General features: G+C 44.6%; 2 protein-coding genes across 3 annotated transcripts in view; one reads left to right on the top strand and one right to left on the bottom strand.

The window, feature by feature from the left end:
* CIB1 (calcium and integrin binding 1) overlaps positions 1 to 12024 on the bottom strand; it is a 57790-nt gene extending 45766 nt beyond the window's left edge. The window contains exon 1 of the mRNA XM_069222663.1: positions 11850 to 12024. Coding sequence (XP_069078764.1) covers positions 11850 to 11900 — 51 coding nt within the window. The 5' untranslated portion in view covers positions 11901 to 12024. The remainder of the gene's footprint in view (positions 1 to 11849) is intronic.
* Positions 12025 to 12218: 194 nt separating this feature from the next.
* Positions 12219 to 20879, top strand: part of GDPGP1 (GDP-D-glucose phosphorylase 1) — a 48304-nt gene continuing 39643 nt past the window's right edge. The window contains exon 1 of one of the 2 annotated variants that reach the window (XM_069222661.1): positions 12219 to 12381. The gene's annotated coding sequence lies outside the window, so the exon portion shown is untranslated. The remainder of the gene's footprint in view (positions 12382 to 20879) is intronic. The other variant, XM_069222662.1, reaches the window with a different exon arrangement.

The following is a 20879-nucleotide window of genomic DNA, read 5'->3' as shown; positions in this document are numbered from 1 at the left end:
GAAAATAAGGTATAGTCTCACAAGGTCCCAAAGTTTGATGGGCAGGGAGCGTTGATAAGTGCTGCATGTTATCACAGGGCGCAATTGAAGCCCTATCCCAACAGTGCCATAGAGAGAAATACATGCTGGGTCCTACTACGTCACACACCACAAGGCAGACTTCATTTCTCGTTACACGTCTTTTTAAACAAGACAGCTTGGGAAGCCTCTCTCTTTATGCTGGAGAAAGGTTGGGTGTGTGCGTGCAGGTGTGCACCCTGCTGTGAACCTAGGTTGGTGACACAATCACAAAATTGGTCATTACTCATAATAAGCCATAGCCTATGCAAAAATAAACACATTTCTACATTTTTCAGATAAAGCCAGATGAGGTCAGAGGACATCATCCACTGTGTTCTGTTGTTCCATTAGGAGTCCTCCACGTATTGGTTACTTTCATATGGCTGATTAAATTAATCTCAAATAGACAGCACTTAAGAAGAGATTTCCTTGATAATGCAGTGTAGTCCACTTTGATTTCTGGTGTGGATAAAGTTACTTGTTTTCGTTGCTTGTGCAAACTTCCTAATCGTTTTTTACCACACAAAAAGGAACGGCAAACATAGATGTGAGTGGAAATGGACGGGTTAAGCATCATAGAATCGTGGAAACCAAAAGAAACAATGTTAAATTGATTTGTTCTTTAACAATTTAAGCAAAGGAATAAAATGATTAAGTAATGGTGTAAGAATATAACATACAACATAAAAGATTAATGACATTGTATTGTTTTTTAAACACTGTCTCTCTACAGAAAAGAAAATGTACCAGAGTTTATGAGTTGCAAGGCCAAAGCATCTGGCACCAGTAGGACAAAAAAGTCACATCTAAGTACTTTTGCATTCAATACTGAACAGGCCAAACATCTGATGTAACCTAGATTTTTTTTTTTTTTTAACAGTGACATAATTGATCCATAGCTACAACCAATGTTCACCTTCTTAGTTCCAAAATTGGTTCCTTCATTTGGTTTCCAAGTTTCATATTTAAACTATGAAAAAAATGAGGTTTATCCAAAGCAAAATACATATTTACCCTCTAACTATCGACAAAATTGTTTTTCCATGGCACTTCTACAAATTATAGCTAAAAAACTGAGCGCTCAGGCACCAGCCAAAGTCTTGACCATGTTTAATGCTAAGAAAACAACACCTTACTCTATGCACCTGCCAGGCCACATTCAACTCCGAGAGCTTCCCCGGATATACATTTCCTGAACTTACAAAGTTGCGATTCCACCTTCTCAAGTGATTATAGGCACACATTCTGAACCATATACTAAAGTAGGTAGAAATCCTAGCTTAGCATACTTTCTTTATCAAAAAGATTTGCATTGTATCTAGTCAGCAAATAATGAGGCAAAACCCATTCTCATGCGAGTATGCCCAGGAGGCTGTCTTTAAAACCTTTAAAGACTAATGGCTAACCTAATAATGTCTTTGATTATTTAGGTAAACTCTTGGAGTACTTAACCCAAACACTATATAGACAGTTGACAATGGAGTAACAACTATTAGAGAGAAATAACAAAGTTTGGTGTTGAATCAGAGAGTTAAGAATTAGGGCCCGATTTAGATATTGGTGGAGGGGTTACTTCGCCACAAAGGTGATGCCTATTCCTTCCGCCAAAATCTAAATCCCATTATATCCAATTAGATTAAGATTTTAGCGGACAGGATGTGACGGAGTAACCCATCCGCCAATATCTAAATCAGGCCCTTAGACTTTAAAGAAGCATAATTTTGTTCCAGTACCAAGATACTTGTCATTTATCTATATATTGCATATATGTGAACTTACACAGAAGACATTCCAAGTTAAGACATGTAAAGCATAGGCTTGGCTGATCAGTTGCCTATATTGGAAGGATGTCAAGAGAAATATAGGATTTTGTTGAAATGAAATATCAAAGTGTAGCTTTTTTCAAGGTTTCTAGAGACATTCAAATGATTTATTAAAATAAAGAGTGAAGACAACATATAGAATAGTTCGAGAAGAACAAGGAAAGACTGCAGCAATGTATTTGTTCAAGGTTAGTTGCATCCTGTGCTCACGGTTTGTGAAGCAAATAACATGAATCAATGCACATTAAATGTACGGTAAAGCACTATACATGTGCAGGTGATTTATTAATAGGTGTTAATTCATAACTAGCTGAATAGTGCCCATGTTACTTACATTAGATTAATTAAATGTTAGATTAGTCCTGCAAGGGTATAAACATAAGATTCACGGCTTACATGCAGATGTTAACAGTATGCACGTAACTCACTGAACTATTTACCAGGATAACATCTTGTAACCAGAGCCATTTGAATTATGTGATTATACAGTTTTGGTATCTTCTGCTTAACTATGGATTTGCCACACTTACTAAATAATCCCTTATCTGCTGCACAATTTGTAGATTTTAACAAAAATATTTTGTTTCTAACTCAAAGCAATCAAAAGATACCAAAAATGCTGCTATGTAGGTTACCGCTCATTGGAAACCCACTGCAAAGCTTAACTGGTAATTTTCAGTTGCTGATAGCTCTGTTTAGGTGTCAGACTGATACTAGACTGATACTAAACAGTGCAAGCTTAGCCCAGATGTTCTTAACATGTTTAAAAAGGACAAAATAAATTAGTAACACTACCATAAAGTGTGCCTCATCACACCACATAATTTGCCTTTTCTTTACGCATCATTTAGTCAACTCTGACATACAATGTGGTCCTCCCTTGCCACATTATTCCCATGGCCCTGCCGAGGAGCTGTCAGTTGTATAAGGATCTCTGCAACAAACAAACTGTTTGACCAGACCACTTTTAGGGCCATACGTATCAAAGGGTTTTACCCGTTCTGTGTCTATGGGAAAATGTGTTCTTACATATGGGCCTTAGCTTGGTATTCCCTCAGACGTTTTGCCTTTACTATCCTGCTCAACCAGTTTTTGCTGGCTTTAGGACTGTGCAGTTTAACCCTGGTAACGAGTGGCACAGTTCTTATGCTGTCACCATTAAACATGGTAAAATTGGCCTTCCCATACTTGGCACTTTTACTTTACTTATAAGTCTCTAGTATATAGTACAACCTGTACCCAGGGCCTGTAAATAAAATGCACTCGTGCTATCCACTATAGTAGTACCACAAAATACGTCTAAGCCTGCCACTGTAGCCTCTATTGTAGTTTTAATCTGCCATTTCGACTTAGCAAAATAAACCCTCCTTTTAAATACTTATAAAAGTCACTCCTAAGACAGGGCCTAAAGGTGCATGATATTTATAAAGTAGTACCTATGTACTTAGGTTTTACATGTCCTGACAGTGAAAACTTCTCAAGTTGTTTTTCAATGTAGCAAGGCTAACTCACCCGTAGACTAACACTGGGTTACCTTATTATACTTAGTTATAGCGAACTTTAGTTTGGGATCAGATAGGGAAATACCTCTTATACTTATAAAGTGTATTTAAAATCCTCTTTAATGGTAAAATCAGATTTCGAACTACTGCTCTGAAAATGCCACTTTTAGAAAGTTGGTATTTTCCTGCCTAAACCAAATGTGCCTTTCTGCCCGTGTCACATGACTGTTAATGGATCTCCTGTGGTGTGATGTGTACTCCTTCCAGACAGGGGGAAAAGAGCCTTGGGTATGGGGGAAGGGTGTTTCTCTCTTGAGCAGGGTGGTCTGAGGGGTTGTGCTAAGCCCTTCCGAAACTCCAAAGGGTAGCTTGAGGTCTGTGCCCACCCCTTCCTGACTTCTGAAGCTGCCTGTCCTGTCACTGGCAAATGTAGCCCAACCCTGGGTCTGCCTGGTGCTTGTCACCATAGACAGATTGGATCCAGGCTCACGGGAAGGGGAAGGACTGACCAGAGTTAGTTAGAATTAGACAAAGAGCTCGATCCCCTAGACATAGGCTGGAACTGGGTATAAAAGTGGCACCCACACAACCTATAAATCAGAATACTCCTGGACCTGAGAGGATCCAGAAGAAGAGCCTCCCTTCTGTCTGAAAAATGAAGACTGGACCTATTTGTCTTGAACCCAGGGATCCCAGCTGAGACTCCAATGGTCAGTTGACTGACTGCCTGTTTGAGCTACAAGAACAGAAAATGCTTCCAGATGCCTCCTGTGCAACTGTCCAGAATACCAGCACCGAATGGACCATTCTGTGCCCAGCTGCTTGCCTCTACTGGAGTGGAGTATCTTGTAGGGTGCCAGCAGGTGGAATATATCTTTACCACCCCTTTGTTGCAAACATTTTCCCGGGGGCCACAAAGTAGGGTCTGCAGGATGGCGGTCGAAGGTTGGAGGGATAGGCGGAAAGGTAGGTTTAAGGGAATTGAAACATATACATCTAGAGTCTGAATAGCACAATTTGAAACCAAAAACTTGGGTTAATCCCGGCTTCTCCATTTAAATTGTGTGATCCTAGGCAATTGTTTTATTTCACTTTGCCTCCTTTTTCTTCATTATCACATATGAAGCTCTCGAAATATGACTTCAGGATGTCTACTGTACAAAACCTTTGTATGTTTGTTTTAATAAACTATAATGTTGTTCATGTAGAATAGAAACTCACACCACCCAAAACGTTTACATAACAACTGACGTGCCTCTTAGTTCACTATTGGTATTGTGTTTGGGGAAGTTGGTGGGGGATGAAGAATGAAAGTTTCTAAATTCATGTTTGAAAACTATCACTTTAAAAAATACTTCTCAATGCACTGATATAATCTTATATAGGGTGAAATGGTGCTGCATGTTAATGAAGAGCACTTTTTAAATTTTTAACGGACTTTATCATACTTTTACACCTTTGCTGCAAGATGTCTTTAAAAATTAAAGCATTTCTAAATCTAAGCAGTGCAGGACACCCTCATTACTTCCTTTCTTTAACTTAAATTAACCTTTAAATAAATGCTTGCCTCTTTATTTTACATCTTTTTAATGTTTGTGCTGAGTTGAGTAAACTGCAGGCTAGGGCTGCTGTTCACCAGGGGGCCGCATGTTAAGGTAAGGAGAGGAGCATGCGGCACCCGGGACATACTTTGAGTATCCCTGCCTTTGGAAGGTTTCTTACCAGAGACATGCCTGGTGGTCTGGAGGACGCGCAGTAACCATGAGTGGGCATGGTAGTGCATGCACGGGTGAGTGTACAATGGGCTTGGGCACAAGTAAATGTACCTCAGCACATGTGCTTTGAGGATTAATCACACTCAGGTGTAACTTAACTATGTGGTAGGTGGTGTGTTGGACATGACAGGGTGTTTAGGAATTCTAACTCGGCAGAATGCTATATTATGGGTAAACAGTCTAAGAAGAGAAGAATTACTGAATCCTCTTCTCCCAATTATTCTCCTGTTAGAGACAGTAAGGTGACTAGACAGGAGGATAAGTCTCTGGAGGACAGAATTCAGGAGATTGTCCTGGAGACTATGTCTGCAGTTAATACTCCTCAACCTGCTAAGCCCTAAAGGGATGACCAGTATTCCTCTATTTCAAGCTCTGGGGTAGAGAAAAGAAGATGTTGATTTGGTTCCTTCTGACCTGAATGTTAAATACATTGATGAAGAGCTGCTGTCTGACATTTTGACCAGGGTAGGAGAGGATATGGGATTTGCTTTGGAAGAACTACCTGGAACCTGTTTTAAGGCAATTTCAGCAACTCACGGCATTAAGCCTACCAATTCATCAACACGTTGTGAACGCAGTAAAGAAAGAATGGAAGGGCCAGACAAAATCAATGCCCCTCATTTCAAGTCCACGGTATATCCCTTAGAAGACTCAAAGTAGTCCATGCCTGAGTCTGTGATAGTGGATTCTTTGGTCGCCAGCTTGGTTGGCACAATGAATATGGCTGATGAGAGTATTTTTAAGGACCAAACTAGAAAAAAAAATGTATTCGGCAGTAAAGAAATCCTATGCTGGAGCTATTCTACCAATGAAGATACGTATATATGGGGCTTACACTTTGCAGTCACTAATTTCTGATATTAAGGGCATTTTTAAATCAGTACAAGACAGGATGCAGTGTTCAGAACTTCTGGAAGTCCTGGGGAAAGAAGTAGTGTTCTTATTGGATTTTCCTTTTCTACATACTCCTTTTGAAAGCTTTCTAGATGGTTTGGACAGCAGCTACAACAGCCGTGTTGTCTCTACAGAAGACTGAGGGGAAAGGGACCCAGAAAACAGGGAGATCAGAAAGGAAGTTGGGATCGCCTTACAGATGTCAGTGTTCCTGACTATTCAAGGAACAGAACTTTCCTCCCGGTGGGAGAGAGGATAGGATTTTTCCTTGCTACCTCAGAATGTATTCAGACGCATGGGTACTTCAGATGGTGAAGAAGGGATATCAGATAGATTTTCTGGAGTCTCCCTTCAATAAAGGGATCATTCCTTCGCCAGATCTTCCAAATATGCTAAGGAAATTTAATCTGAAGGCAGCAATTCTCAGTCTGGTACAGAAAGAAGCAGTGATACCAGTTCCAAAATCAGAATGGGCCAGGGGAGTGTTTTCAAGGATCTTCCTAGTCCCCAAACCCTCATGTTGATTCAGCCCGATTATACATTTAACAGGAGTCAGCAAACTGATAAGGAGAATTATTTTCAAGATAGAAACAGTTCAGATAATTATTTCTTTAATTTCAGACAATAGATCTAACACATCTGTATTTAAATATCCGACAGCGAGGATCAATCAAAAATAACTCATATTTTGTGTGTGCAGAAAAGGCACTTTCAGTTCCAGGTATTGCCCCTTGGCATAAAGTCTGCTCCAAGGGTTTTTACAAATACGATGACACTTTTGGTAGTGCTTCTCCATCTACCAGGCTAGAGTGTTTACCCATATGTGGATGACTGATTTCTGCATGCATTGAGGGGCTGAGGTAGATGCATTTAGAGGCTGACGGGTAATGAGGAACTGCCTATAGAGGTACAGCCTTCTAATAAACTTAAGAGAAATGTAGGTTAGATCCTACTCAGGGCAGAACTTTCATTGGATCCCATTTCAGGATGGACTTGGGCATGGTCTTTCTTCCACAGGAAAGAGCAGTGAAATTGAGGACAACTCTCTATTCTCTATTATCTCAGATAAGCAACTGCAAAATTGTGGCTGAAAGTTCAAAGTCATATGGCTTCCTGTGTGTTATTAGTCCCGTCAGCAAGACTATATATGAGACTTCTACTCGCTCATCTGGCGAAATACTGGAGACTGTTATATATGGTCTGGGAGAAGAGTATCCCAGCTACGGATATGATCAGGGGTAAACTTCAATGGTGGCTGAAGGAGGATTCTTTGAGAAGAGGGTTTCCTTTTCATTCTTCCCCAGAGATTGCTTTAATAATGGATGCCAGCCCCTTAGGCTGAGGAGCAACACTGCTTACCAAGAAGTAACAAGGGATATGGTCTGCAAAGGACAAGACAAAGACTTCAAACTGGAAGGAGTTGTCTGCAATTTTCCAAGCTCTGTTACATTTCAGGCAGGGGGTAGATTCTAAATCAGTATGTGTTCATCAGAACAAACAAAACAACTGCAGTATTGCGTGTGAGCAAGGTGGGGGGAAAAGTATGTTTCTCTCAATCTGATTGCCTTGAAAATTGAGGCCTGGGCAGAGAAAGATTTCCTTTCCCTGAAAACAACTCAGATCGGGAGGAGGTGGGGGTGGGGAAGGGGGGGGACGATACAGTAGCAGACAAACTGGGCAGAGTATTCTCCTTGCCTTTAACCCAGTCCCTCTCTCATCTGGTATTTTCCCACATATGTCAGAAGTTCAGGGAATTGTTTCTGTATCAGGTTGCCTTCACAGACAACTCTCAACTTCCAGGGTTCTTTCAATAATCGGATCCAGAAACATGGATGATAGATCTTAAACTTGGCCTCTTCACCTGCAATATGCAATCTCATCTATTCCTCTTATACCTTGCCTTCTCAAGTGTTCAGATAGAGAAAGTGGAAATTATAGTGGTAATTCCGTTCTTCTGGTTGAGACACTTTTGGTTTCTGCTTTTGAAGAGCCTGGCTTTCCTTCCTCCCTGAAGAATTATGTTGTCTCTATTCACTCTCAAATCAACAGGGGGTCTACCTCTCCCGAGACTGGCTCTGTCTGTATGAAGATTGAGAAGAGGACTGGGCTTCAGACACGAGGGGTATCTAAACACTTAGCTGAAATTATTCAAGGCTCTAAAAACCCTTCTATGTAAAATCCTACTCCCAGCATTGGAAAAAGTTTGATGTATGATGTGCTTCTAAATCTCTTTCAGCTGTCAAATGTGATGCTTCCTCTGTTTTAGAATTCCTCCTAGATGGATTTTTTTTTTTAAATGATGGTGGTGACTATGCTAAGCGGCAAGTGGGCTGCGATATGGCCCTTTTGGGAACGTTGGTCCCTGTTCGAATGCCAATAATGACTTTGATTAGGTTGTTAGACTATTATAGAGTTTTGCTATTACTAGACCTATGTTAACACCTTCGGTCCCTCCCTGGGATTTGCCTTTGCTTTTGAAAGCATTACAGGGTGCATCTATTAAACCTCTTTTTCCTGGTGACTTTAGATACTTGCCCTTCAAAGTGCCATTCCTAGTGTCTATTACCTTGGCTAGAAAGATTGTGGAGCTAGGTACATTGTTATGCAAACCTCCTTTCATAAATATTTTGGAAGATGGAGTATTGTTTAAACATAATCTCGCTTTCCTATTGAAGCGAGCATCCAAGATGCACAGGGAACAAGAGGTTTTGTATCCTGCGTTATCTCCCTTTTCCATTTTCATTTGTTATATTTTAAAAGAGCAGTGGAACTGTATCACCAGAGGTCTGAGAGTTATAGAATGTCTGAAGATTTCTTTGTCACTTTTGTTAGATCATATCAGGTTAACAAGGTTTTCAATGCTATGTCACAATCATTACGACCTGCCAAGTCCACCTTGTCAGCTGGCTTTCATGTGGCTTCGTATGATCAGGAAGTGATGTGTGTAAGAGGAATGTTTGCACTACTCCATGGGGGAGGGGGTGATTTACCCCACCACTTTCGTTTTTTTTTCTCCTGGTTGAGGTGGAGTTCACCTCAAAAGTAATAACTGTGATAGTGATCCCCAAGACGTGGCATCCCTTAGAGCGATGTTCCTCATGTAGGCCTATCTCCTTTATTGATGCCAAAGTATTTGCAAAGGTCTTAGTTGCCTGGCCCTACCCTATCTGATCCACCCGGATCAATGTGGGTTCATGCCAAACAGGAGCACCCAACACTTCTGTAAACTTACTGGTCTCTTATATGCTAGCCCAACCGCCCAGGTTCGGGTAAATGGGGCCCTCTCACACCGCCCTTCCTAACCTGTAAGGGCACCCTCCAGGTCTGTTCCCTCTCCCTAATTTTATTTGCCTTTGTGATTGAGCCATTGGCATGCCTCATGTGCTGTGATGGTCCTGGGGAGGTGGACTGGAAGAGCATATAGTACTATAGGCAGATGATATTTTGATGTTCCTGGAGAACCCACAGTCCTCCAAGTCAAATAATCTAAATCCCTATTGGTGCCAATCAAGGGAGATGCAGGTGGTGGTTCTTGGTGGGCCGCAATCCCACATCGCAACCTAACCTTGAAATACTTAGGCAACTACATCTCCCGTTTCCTGGAATTAGCATGGAGCTTTACCCTAAATCCCCTGGCAGTCGGGTTGAACAGAGACCTGCAATGGTGGAGCTGCTTGCCTTTGAACGCCCTGAGGTGAGAATCCTTGTTTAAAATGATGATTCTACTGTGCTTATTATACATGTGTTCGTACTTCCCCCCCCCCCTTTGATCCCTAGGAGATGATTTCAGGCATTGGCTTTGGAGGTTGCTGCCTTTTTCTGGGTGGGAGGGCCGACACTGTGTGGCCTTTGTCATTGGATGACAGTCCCATTCCGGTGGAGGAATGGGAATGGCAGTCCTCCATGGTTACTACGTACTGTGCAACAACAATTAATGACTGGTTTAACGGGGGTGGGATGACCCTGCTTACTAGGAGGAATGGACCCTGGTAGGCCTCGACAGGCTCCTGGTCTTGCTTTACAAGGCTTGAGCCCCCAAAGCACTCCCTGACTGTACACGTGTGACTCTGCTATGCTGGAAGGCAGCGCTTCGATTAACTGGATAGGAATGCAGACTCATCGGGATTACCCCACTGTGGCAGCGGATGTGATTACACCACACTGCTGGCCTGCAGGGCTTTGTGAGGTGGGACAGAACAGGAATAATTCACTTTGGGGATGTCTTGCGATGTGAGGCAATACTGTTGTTTCAGGAAAAATAGGAGCAATACCAGCTCTCCCACACACAGTTTCAGCAATATCTGCCACTGCACCATGCCTTATCAGCGCACACCACAAAAGGCGAACAAATTCCTGAATTCAACCCTCTTGAAGCTAAGGTCTTAATGAGAAGACTGGGTAAGGGAGCCATCTCCAGCATTTTCCGCTGTCTCATAATTATGCTCCAGACCGCTTCCCAGACCTGCATTTGCAGTGGGAGGCATGGGTGGGTGACCTTGATAACGATGACTGACACAATTCCAGATTGGCCCCTAGTGAAATGGCTATCTCCTTGCGCCTCCGCATGATCTAACTTAACTTCACAGAGCCGGCAGGGCCTCCCAGGCCATGTGTGCACGTTGTTCCCTGGCAGAGGCAAATTCTTCAACATGGTTTGGGCTTGTCCAAAACTGGACCTCTTTTGGAAGGGGATAGGGAAGGAGCGCTCCATAGTTGTGGGCCACCAGGTTGAACTTACCCCTAGGACTGCACTGCGGGGCTTATGAGAAGAGGTGGGGGGGGGGGGGGTAACCACTCTAGTGGCCAATCATGACATTGCCCGCAACTGGAAACCCCGGAAACCCCTGCGATGGCACCATGAATGGGGTGGGAGGGTAGACTAGTGTGCCCAGCAGAAACAGTCGATTTAAGAGGCGCACTGCTGCCCCCGAAAACATAAAAAGATCCTGGGCAAGTGGTGGGATCATCACAGTTTGGATGTGGGAACTTAATACAAGTATATTGAAATTGTGCCTAATGTGTAGAACTGGTCACATTGTGTGTCATTAATGTTGTTTAAATCAATAAAAAGTGGTTATTAAAAAAAAAAAGGTAATGACTTAGATGAGGACATTAAGGACTAAGGACAATAAAGTTTGAAGTTCACTGGCATGTAACCGGGCATTTTGTTGCTAGTTGTAATTTAAATAACAGCCGTTCAAGATACTGGTTCATTGACCTATAAAGCATTAACTGGTGCCCTGGCTAGTGCACACTCCACTTCTCATGCTCCTGTGACAGCTGAAGCATTCCTAGGGCTGCGTATTCAAGCAGCCCAGGCCGAAAACTCCCTTTGCTGGCATTCAAACGTGTAATTTCGGGGTTACCTGCAGTGCTCACAGCAGACACGTTAAACATGTATTATATACACTTGACAAGCATATATGGCGAACAACATATCGCAGGAAAGTCCATAGTATGATAAACTAAGAGCAACTGAAGGTCGCGGCAAGTGTTGTTAACGTCAATTCGGCATTTCATTTTTGTTTGAATAAAATAACCATCAGTGATACATAGTGCATTACTAGGTACAGAGTACATTACAAGATTACTGCTAGACTGCGAGGCGAAGGTAACAAACGGGGTGCAAAAAGTTAATGCTAAGCTTCAATCCTTGACGTGTAAATAAAATGACTGCTCGTGAACCTACATACGAAAAAGGTGAGGTGAAAGGGCATCACTTTCATGAAAGAAAGGATTAAACTACGGACTTTACTGGATAAAAGATAGTCATTAGAATCTTCCCCATACTGTACCTGGTACTCCGAGATCAACTCCTTGGACAGCAGACTAGCAGAGCCTCCCATTTTCTCAAACTCCGTGTCCTCTTACACTTTAGTCCAAAACTTCCGCATGAGACGTCAACGACTTCCCTAACAACTAACTAATAGACAAACTCCAACTTCCGCGTATGACGTCGCCGATGCCGAAAGGCACACCCCGCTGGAACTTCACTGCACTGTACACGGAGGAGAAACAGCGTTGCAGTGGTTGTGACGCGTGATAAGCTTGGATTGGACGTTGGACAACACTTGCTTTAGAATTGGCTAACTGAGTCCTTACTATTAATTGGCTGGTAGGTGTGGGAGACTGTAAACCCTTTTTTGATTGGCCAAGGGGCCGCATGCTAGATATAACTTTTTACAATGCCGAGCCCATCACATAATTTGCTGCACAGCTTTCAGTTAAATACTGACTTTATTGAATGACTGTAGCTGATCCATGCCGCGGGTAACCTGATTCATCTGAATACCAAGAAGACCCAGGTAAAGAAGGACGGTGCCTCTGGTGCGTAATCTCTTACTACAATTCTGATTTTAATGCTTTTGTTTTCAGCCTGCCTAAATAACAAGAAGCCGCAGGAGCTATTGTTTCCGAAACATGTTTTTGAAATGCTTTGAGAATGTGAGGGAATCGTTTACGCAGGGCACACGTCCTAATAAAAGAAGTGGGGGGACTAACCATGTTAGGCAGTATGTAAGTGACATCATGGCATCATAGGAAGTGACATCACAACTCATGACCTCATGGCAACTGACATCACAAGAAGTGACATCACATCTTAACACTTCACACACATTTTGCAGGTGTATCGTGTGTAATGAGAACTTTCCAAGCTATCGAGAAGGAAAGTTTCAATTCTATTAAGGACACGGAGGTGAGGATTATGCATCATCTTTCTTCACTTTTTATTAACAGCAGGTTCAAAGTTCAACAATATAGAAAAATGAACTACAATACCAGTGGGACAGCATCACCACGGCAACAAATGTCCAATCACTGTTCTATCCGACAGTATCCAACCGTGTCGACGTCCGTCCTCGACTTCACTGCAATAGGAAGTTAAGCTGTCGTTAGGTTGGTGCGGTTTCTGTTCCTAGGAAGAAATGTGAAACAATGAGATTGGGACCTGTGTCCTTTAATGTATAAACAGGTGAAGTAAGCAAACAGTCCGGAGATACCTCTCCCCTCATTATAAGGAACGATAATGCTTGCAAACATAATTAACAGGCTTGAACGAATTCAACCTTAGATAACCTCATTATCAAATCAGGAAAAAATGAATACCACCTCCAGATCCGGTGAATCCGCTCCTGGGTGGGCGACATGCCCGCAATGTCGGGCAGGATAATCCTCGCCTCCGTGTTCTTAATAGAATTGAAACTTTCCTTCTCGATAGCTAGGAAATGTCTCATTGTACGTCAGGACCGGAGGTGAGGATTATGCATGTTTAAAGCTTACCTACCACCAAAGAGGCTGCTTCGTGGATGGGTTTAAAATATAACTTTTTAAACGTGGATTCCGACGACCAGTCGGCCGCGTTCATGATGTCCTCCAGCCTTCCCCCTAGCTGTACTGCTTTGGAGGCCATGGCCCCCCAAGTGGAGTGTGCCCCAAAGACCTGCACATTGATGCCCGCTTCCATCAAAATCCATTTGACCCACCTAGCAATGGAATGGGAGGAAACTGCTCTAAAGGGTTTCTTTATGGAAATCAACAATTGTTGTTCCCCTGGGGGCCGAAATTCGGCTGTCACTTCCTCATATGCCTTCAGACACCTTACCACACTCAGTTTGGGCGTATGTTCAAAAGCAGAATAGGTTACCAAACTGGTATTACACTTCGTACGTCTAGAAATCGTGAATGTCACACCCTCTGGATAGAAAACCCTAGCGGATATGTCCTGAGCTATCACATCCGAGACACGCTTACACGAGATGAGGCAGAGCAGAATAGCTAACTTTGCTGACAATTCCTTCCAGGAAAGATACTGGTTGTCTTGCCAAGAGAGCAACAGGCGTAGAACCTGGTTGACGTTCCACAATGTGGCGTACCTGGGTGCAGGAGGTCTGGTCAACCGGATGCCTTTAAGTAGCTTGCAGACCCATGGGTGCTCCCCCACCGGGTAATTGTTAATGGGGGGGATGTCCCACCGATATCGCAGATCGAACCAAATTAATCGAGCAGTAGGACTGACCCGCCTCCGCAAGAGCGGCTAAGAAATTTAAGACATCCGTAACCTGGGCCCCCATGGGATCGATGTGCCTTCCCACACACTAACGAGCCCAGGGATCCCAGGCTGACTTGTATCTTTTACAGGTACTCGAGGCCCAAGCTTGCCTGATAAATCTCTCAGCCTCCTGTGAAAGTCTGTGGTCCGTCCAGCGAGACTGGAAATCCTCCAGGATACCAGAGAGAGATGGCCCTGAAGGACCAGCGGGTGTGACTGTCCTTCTCGATTCAATAGAATGGTCGGGAAGACCGGAAGCTGAATCGGAAGATCGCAAGAGAGTTCCAGAAGGGAAGGAAACCACACCTGTGACTTCCAAAGTGGAGTAATCAGGATCACTGTAGCCCCTTGGTGACGTACCTGCGCTGTCACTCTCGGGATTAGGAGGAAAGGGGGGAATGCATAACTCTGATCCCGCCCCCCAATCCTGTAGGAACGCGTCTACCGCCGTCGCACCGGGGTCTGGATGCCAGCTGAAGTATTGTGGTAGGTGGGCATTCCACCTGGACGCAAAGAGGTCCACTGAACAGGGACCCCAGCGCTTCAAGAGCACGAGGAATACAGCTCTGTCCAGTCGCCAATCGCTGGGATCCTCCAGATATCTGGAGTTCCAGTCCGCGAAGGTGTTCTGGGAGCCCAGAAGGTACTCCGCCATCACCGATATCTGCCATTAGAGGCAGAAGTGCCAGAAATCCTTCGCCAGTTCCTCTAGGGCCTAGCGGGTGCCCCCCAAACGGTTTATGTACTGCACCGCCGATATGTTGTCCATTCTCAAGAGAATGCAACAGGAGACCTTGTCCTTCGTCAGGGACTTGATCGCGAAGGATCCCGCTAGGAGTTCCAGGCAGTTGACGTGAAGGTTAAGTTCCCGTGGGGTCCAGCGTCCCCCGAATGAGACATCCCCACATCGAGCCCCCCAGCCACAACGGCTGGCGTCCGGCTCTATCACGAGGTCTGGCGAAACTCCGAAGATCGCCCTGCCATTCCACGCCTCCATTTGGTCCAGCCACCACTGGATCCCCGTCCGTGCCTCCTGGGGGAGAGTTGTCAGTTCAGAATAAGTAAGGCCGCGTCGCAGGTGGTGAGCCTCCAGGCATTGAAGGGCCCTGTAGTGAAGCGGGTCCGGGCAGATGGCCTGAATCGAGAATGAGAGGAGTCCCACCACTCTGGCCAATTGCTAGCGCGAGATCCTGTCACGCCTAAAGACCTTCAACAACTCTTTCTTGATTTTGGGTATCTTCTAGCCCGTGAGACTGAGGGAGGCAGCCTGGGAGTCGATGAGGAAACCCAGGAAGGTCATGGACTGAGAGGGAAGAAGGTCCGACTTCTGGGAGTTTATCACGAACCCCAAGTTTTGGAGGAGCTGAATAGTTGTGTTCGCATTTGATATTAGCCGCAAGCGGGACTGGTCCATCAGGAGGATGTTGTCGAGGTAAATGATCAAACGGATCCCCAGAGACCGTAGGTACTCCACCACTGGTTTCAGCAGCTTCGTGAAGCACCAAGGTGCCGACGATAGACCACAGGGCAGGGACGTGAACTCGAACACCTGATCCCTCCAGAGGAATTGCAGGAATCGGCGATGAGGGGGAAAAATCGGGACCGTCAGGTAAGCTTCCTTGAGGTCTAGCCGAATTAGCCAATCCCCGTGCAGCAGGAGATCCCTGAGCATGTGAATGCCTTCCATTTTGTTTAAGAACCCACTCGTTGAAGGCTTTGAGATTGGTGACTGGCCGGAAACCTTTGTCCTTTTTTTCTCCACGAGAAAAAGATTGCTCATGAAACCTCTGGGGTGACAGACAGAGGCACGAATGGCTTCCTTGCGCAGGAGATCTTGGACCTCCGAGTCTATCAGCGCGGTGTCTGACTCCGAAAAGGCCAAAGGCCGCGGCGGTACCTCCTAGACCGGAGTTCCCCAGAACTCTATGTGGAACATAGAGACACCGTCTGGACAACCCAGGCGTCCGATGTTAATTGGGCCCACTTGTGTGTGAAGAACCGCAGCCTCCCCCGAGAATTCGAGGGGAAAAAAGGGTAATGCTCACCGTTGGTACCTCCGGGAGCGTTCGCTCCGTCCCGGGTGCCTCTTCTGCTTTTCCCTCTACCCCGATTGGGGAAGAATGCGCCTTGTCGGCCGTATCTCCTTCCATTGTTTCTGGAGGGGTCGGAACTGGGGCCTTGCTGGTACATGTGGCCGGTAGAGCGACCCCTGCCTCTTCCGGCCCCTCCAAAAACCTTCCCCGGGAAGATCTTTTTTATGGAGGTTTGCGCCTTATCAAGCGCTGAGAAGGTGGCCACAAACTTGCCCAACTCCTTCACAAAAGGGTCGCCAAACAAGTTCCCTCGGGCAATAGCCCCTGCCTCTAAGTTGGAGAGTTCTCCTAATTTGGGGTCGATCTTGATGAGTAAGGATCGTCGACTCTCCGCTGGGCTCATCCCGCTACGATATCCGTAGGCAGGGGAGTATTGGTGCGCTTCGTGTGTTCAGCAAGTTGTATGATCTGTGTTAGAGGTCCCAGGACGTCCAACAGTTTGTCCTGGCATCCTCTCCAGGAGCGGTCGATGCCCTTTTTGGGGTCTTTCACGTATTTCGCAAAGAATGTGCACATCTTCGGGTCAATCTCTGGTGTCGCCGCTACTTTGTCTGGCAGAGTAGGGCAAGGGCATTCGGACCTCAGCCGGGCCCTAACCTCCTTATCTAGAGGCTGCCAAATTTTACTGGTGACATAGTCCGCCACTCTCTTCTCCGGGCGCCATTCAGAGGATCTAGGGTGGTAAATATCCTCTGGTTGAAACATTTCAGAGTCGGAGTCCTCAGCCTCCTGCGGGTCTGTCAAGTTAGAGGTCGGACGCCACAGACGCCCTGAATCCTGCTCCTCCTCAGAGGAAGAATCCCCCTCTATGCCCCCCTCGACCCGCTTGGGTGACCCTGCCTCCGGGTCTGGTATGTGGTGAACCGCTTCACCGGTCTATCCTTGGTCAGAACCCTCCCGGGAGGGTGGTCGCTTCAGCGTGCGCGCACTGTTATGGAAGTCTTCGGTAAGGATATCGAAGCCTTCCAGGTGCCCCGCGTCGTGCTTGCAAATTTTCTTGGGGGCCGCCGCAGTTCTATGGTCAGCCCCCGTCCCCCCAAACATGCAAGACGTGGTCAGATAGTTTGGCCACACTATCGTTTAGATAGTCTGCAGAGAGGTGCCCTCCCCTGGGGACAGGGTGGGGTAGGTATTGTGGTCCTGAGAGGACTGCATGGAGGGACACAGAGAGGTTCAAGACAGGAGGAAACTCCCTTAAAAATACAGAGGGAAGCCCCTCCCCCCGCACTCCTGTCAGTAAACAAGGAGACCAACGGTCTCTACGCGTGATCCGCGATCGCGGCATCACTCTCTGAAAGAGAGCTGTCCAGCCGCAAACACAGTGTAATTGCGGGGGTTGGAGGGTTAAAAATGAGCTGTGTGCTCACTAAAACCCTAACGCGTTGCTCTAAGGCGATCGAGCGCTTAACGCGGCTCTGATCGCTGAAGGGAAACGCTTCGGGCACCGGAGCACGCAAAAGAGCGCCCTCAGGTGGACCCGACGTAGATTAAAGTTGAATCCGTGCTCTGGCAAAGCAAACTGCCTACTACGTGTTGTTACTGCTATAAACAGCGACAATAAGCATAACAATGGCGCAGCGAAAGCACAAGCAATGGCAAACAAATTCATAATATATATCACTCTTTCAAAACTCAGAGACAGTAAGGGAAATGACTTAACTGACGAATGAGCAGTGAAGAAAGAGGACGGACGTCAGCACGGCTGGATATATATACGGACCGTCGGATAGAACAGTGATTGGACATTGGTTGCCATGGTGATGCTGTCCCATGGGTGTTGTAGTTCATTTTTCTATATTGTTGAACTTTGAACTTGCTGTTAATAAAAAGTGAAGAAAGATGATGCATAATCCTCGCCTCTGGTCCTGACATAGAATTTGAGCGAATTTATGAGATTTAACTAATTAGATTTTTCATCTGGGCTGCGCGAAAAAAGTGACGCAACCCCTACACAAAATGTGTGCTTCGTTTTATATACTTGTTTAAAAACTGTGCCACAAAGAAGCTGGCAACAAGGAGAAACACAGCACTAAGGGCCAGATGTACCAAAGGATTTTTCCCATTCTGTGTCTATGGGAAAAAGCTTTCGTACATATGGCCCTAAATCTATTCCAAAAAATTGTTTGCAAAGTCTACATTTTCCAATATCTCGTGGGAGTTAAGGCATCTGCTGCACAGATCTTTGAGTACCTAGTAAATCCCAGGTAACAATAATAATAAGATAACATTGGAGGGTAATGCATTTGTTGGAAAGACCTGTGGTTTCTCTCATCACAGTTTTGAATCAGAGTAGCATAGAGGGTTAATGTGCCTCCTGAAAAGCATATCATGCAGATGACAGATTTTTATTTTATGTAGTGAGGTATGTGAGTTACTGCTTTCAACACAGAGATCCATTTGTTACTCGCAGTTCATAAATTGTAATCCTTCTAATATAGCACAGTGAGGTAAGAAGGACTTGTGACTCCTACACCTTGTAACCCTCACTGTCTTATGTAACACATGTTGTACATTGATTTACACATTTATAGGATTTATTGTGAATGTATTTTATGTATATGTGATGTAAAGTGCTTTGACACCTTGCATTGGGAAGAGTAGCACTGTAAAAGAAATAAACAAAATAGTGGTTTTGAAATTGTTAATTGTTTAAAAACTGGAACAGACCAACGCATCTGACATTCTTACAGTGCATGCATATCTCATATATGGGGATTGACTAACCTAAAAAAACATGCCTCTCAAGTATTTGTGAAAGGATAACACAAGCTATGTGCCTTTTGTTTCCCTTCCCTTGCATATGCATCCAGGTGCAACGCTCGGAATGCTCCCAGTCTAGATAGTGAAACAAAACAAGGCCTTATGGGCCCTTAAATTCGGCCTTTGTTATCGGCCCAGCTGGAGTCTGAAACATGAAAGCCCCCTCGCTGCCTGCACCTTGCCGCTCCAAACGAAAGCAAACAATGTGCAGGCACTGCTGAAGATGCCTGGTGTCTAAAAATTACACAGGGACAAGTTCAGCATATTTCAGTGGAGCCTGCTTCTTGCAGGGTGGACCGTGTCCACACAGTGAAAATAGTGGGTGGACACAGTGTACGCGTGTGTACCCCTGATTTGTGCCCTGCATTTACGCTTTAGTTCTTGAAACTGAATGTTTTTATTTGGTAAAGTGCTGTCGTGCTTCTTTATTGGACTCAGGAGAAAGTAATTTCACAAATCACTATTTTAATATTTTTATGTTTATCAAATGTGAATTGCACGGAGAAGGAGGGTGGGGAGTGACCACTGGGTTTGTGCTCCTGTGAGCACTTCTCTGTTGCATGACGCGTTTCCACTTTAGCTATAAAAGCTGCATCTCAAGATGCCCCTTTTGTCTAGGTCTGATCATTGGTGTTCTCTTCTACCCAAACATTGTAATGACAATAGGTATTGGTTAAAAAATAGCCAGCTATTGACTTTGCCACTGCTTTTTGAAATGCACAAGTATGGCAGGCAATATTGCAGTGAGGTTTCTATTGCATTGTATTATATAGCATTTACTGTCCCAACGTGGGGAGCTGAAGTGCTTGCCCACATGGGTACACACTAAACCACGTAGGATGTACGGTTGGAAGTATGTTGTCCTCGCTTTGATCCCATGTGAGAAGTGTTTCCATGTCGTGCTTGAAGACCACTGAGGTGAGGTTATCATGTTATGGAGCAATGTGTTGGGTGATAAAGTGTGAGAGAAAGAACCACAGTTTATGATTTTCCATATGCGGGTAGCTTTGAACTGCTCTGCAAGCTTTTTAGTGGTATTTCATATGATATAGATTGCTCAGTTGTTAACTGCATTGGGTTGTCCAATCTGAGATTTTGTCTATTGCTGTGGTCCTGAGCTGGCATGGTTGAAGGGAGAGAGAAGTCAAGAGATCTGTTGGGATGTACTGAAAGTCCATTCCAAGATGGCCACATAAGCATTTGTTATAACCATTTACCATTCTATCATGAAACTCATGATAGAATGGTAAATGGTCATAACAAATGCTCATGATGTTAGAACAATATATAGAAGTTTAAAAAAAAACAAAGTGCTCACAAGTGCCAAAAAGGGAGTAAGTAGTACTGTTCACCTGCATAGTTGTCAAGTTTCCACAGGTCCATTTGTGACAAGTTAAGGCAGTTGTATATTTTCCTAGAGTTCTGGAATCTATATTCCAGAATTTTTAGAAAAAACAGGAATTGCCTAACTAATTGTGCATGGACCTGGGAACTTTGGCAGCTATGCAGATGCGGGGCCTTGGGGAAAAAAAAGAAAATAAATTAAACAAGGAGCTGATGAGGAGCAGGGAAGTAAAAATGAAGTGTGCGGGGCCGGGAGCACTTTTCAGCTGCTAGGTCCTAATAAAAATACAATGAGAAAATAAAAAAGAAATGAATAGGGAGAGAGAGCAAGGAAACATGCTCTCCCACAAAGTGCTGTAACATGCAAACAAGTAGGGTCAGCACCAATAGGTCTTGCCTATGCAAGAGCTATTGGTTTTGCCAATGTGATTTAGCCATGTTGTTCACCAGCATGGCTAAAGGTTAGGGACATAGAGGAGAGTGGCAAGGAGTATTGTAGAGTGGAATGACGAAGAGTGGAGTAGAGTGTTGCAGAGCAGAGAGACCTATTGGAAAGGCATAGTGTGGAGTCGCATAGA

Source organism: Pleurodeles waltl, chromosome 3_1 (genome assembly GCF_031143425.1).
Source record: "Pleurodeles waltl isolate 20211129_DDA chromosome 3_1, aPleWal1.hap1.20221129, whole genome shotgun sequence".
NCBI lineage: Eukaryota > Metazoa > Chordata > Amphibia > Caudata > Salamandridae > Pleurodeles > Pleurodeles waltl.
The sequence above is the reverse complement of the archived record's forward strand: the minus strand, read 5'-3'. Positions and strand labels throughout refer to the sequence as shown.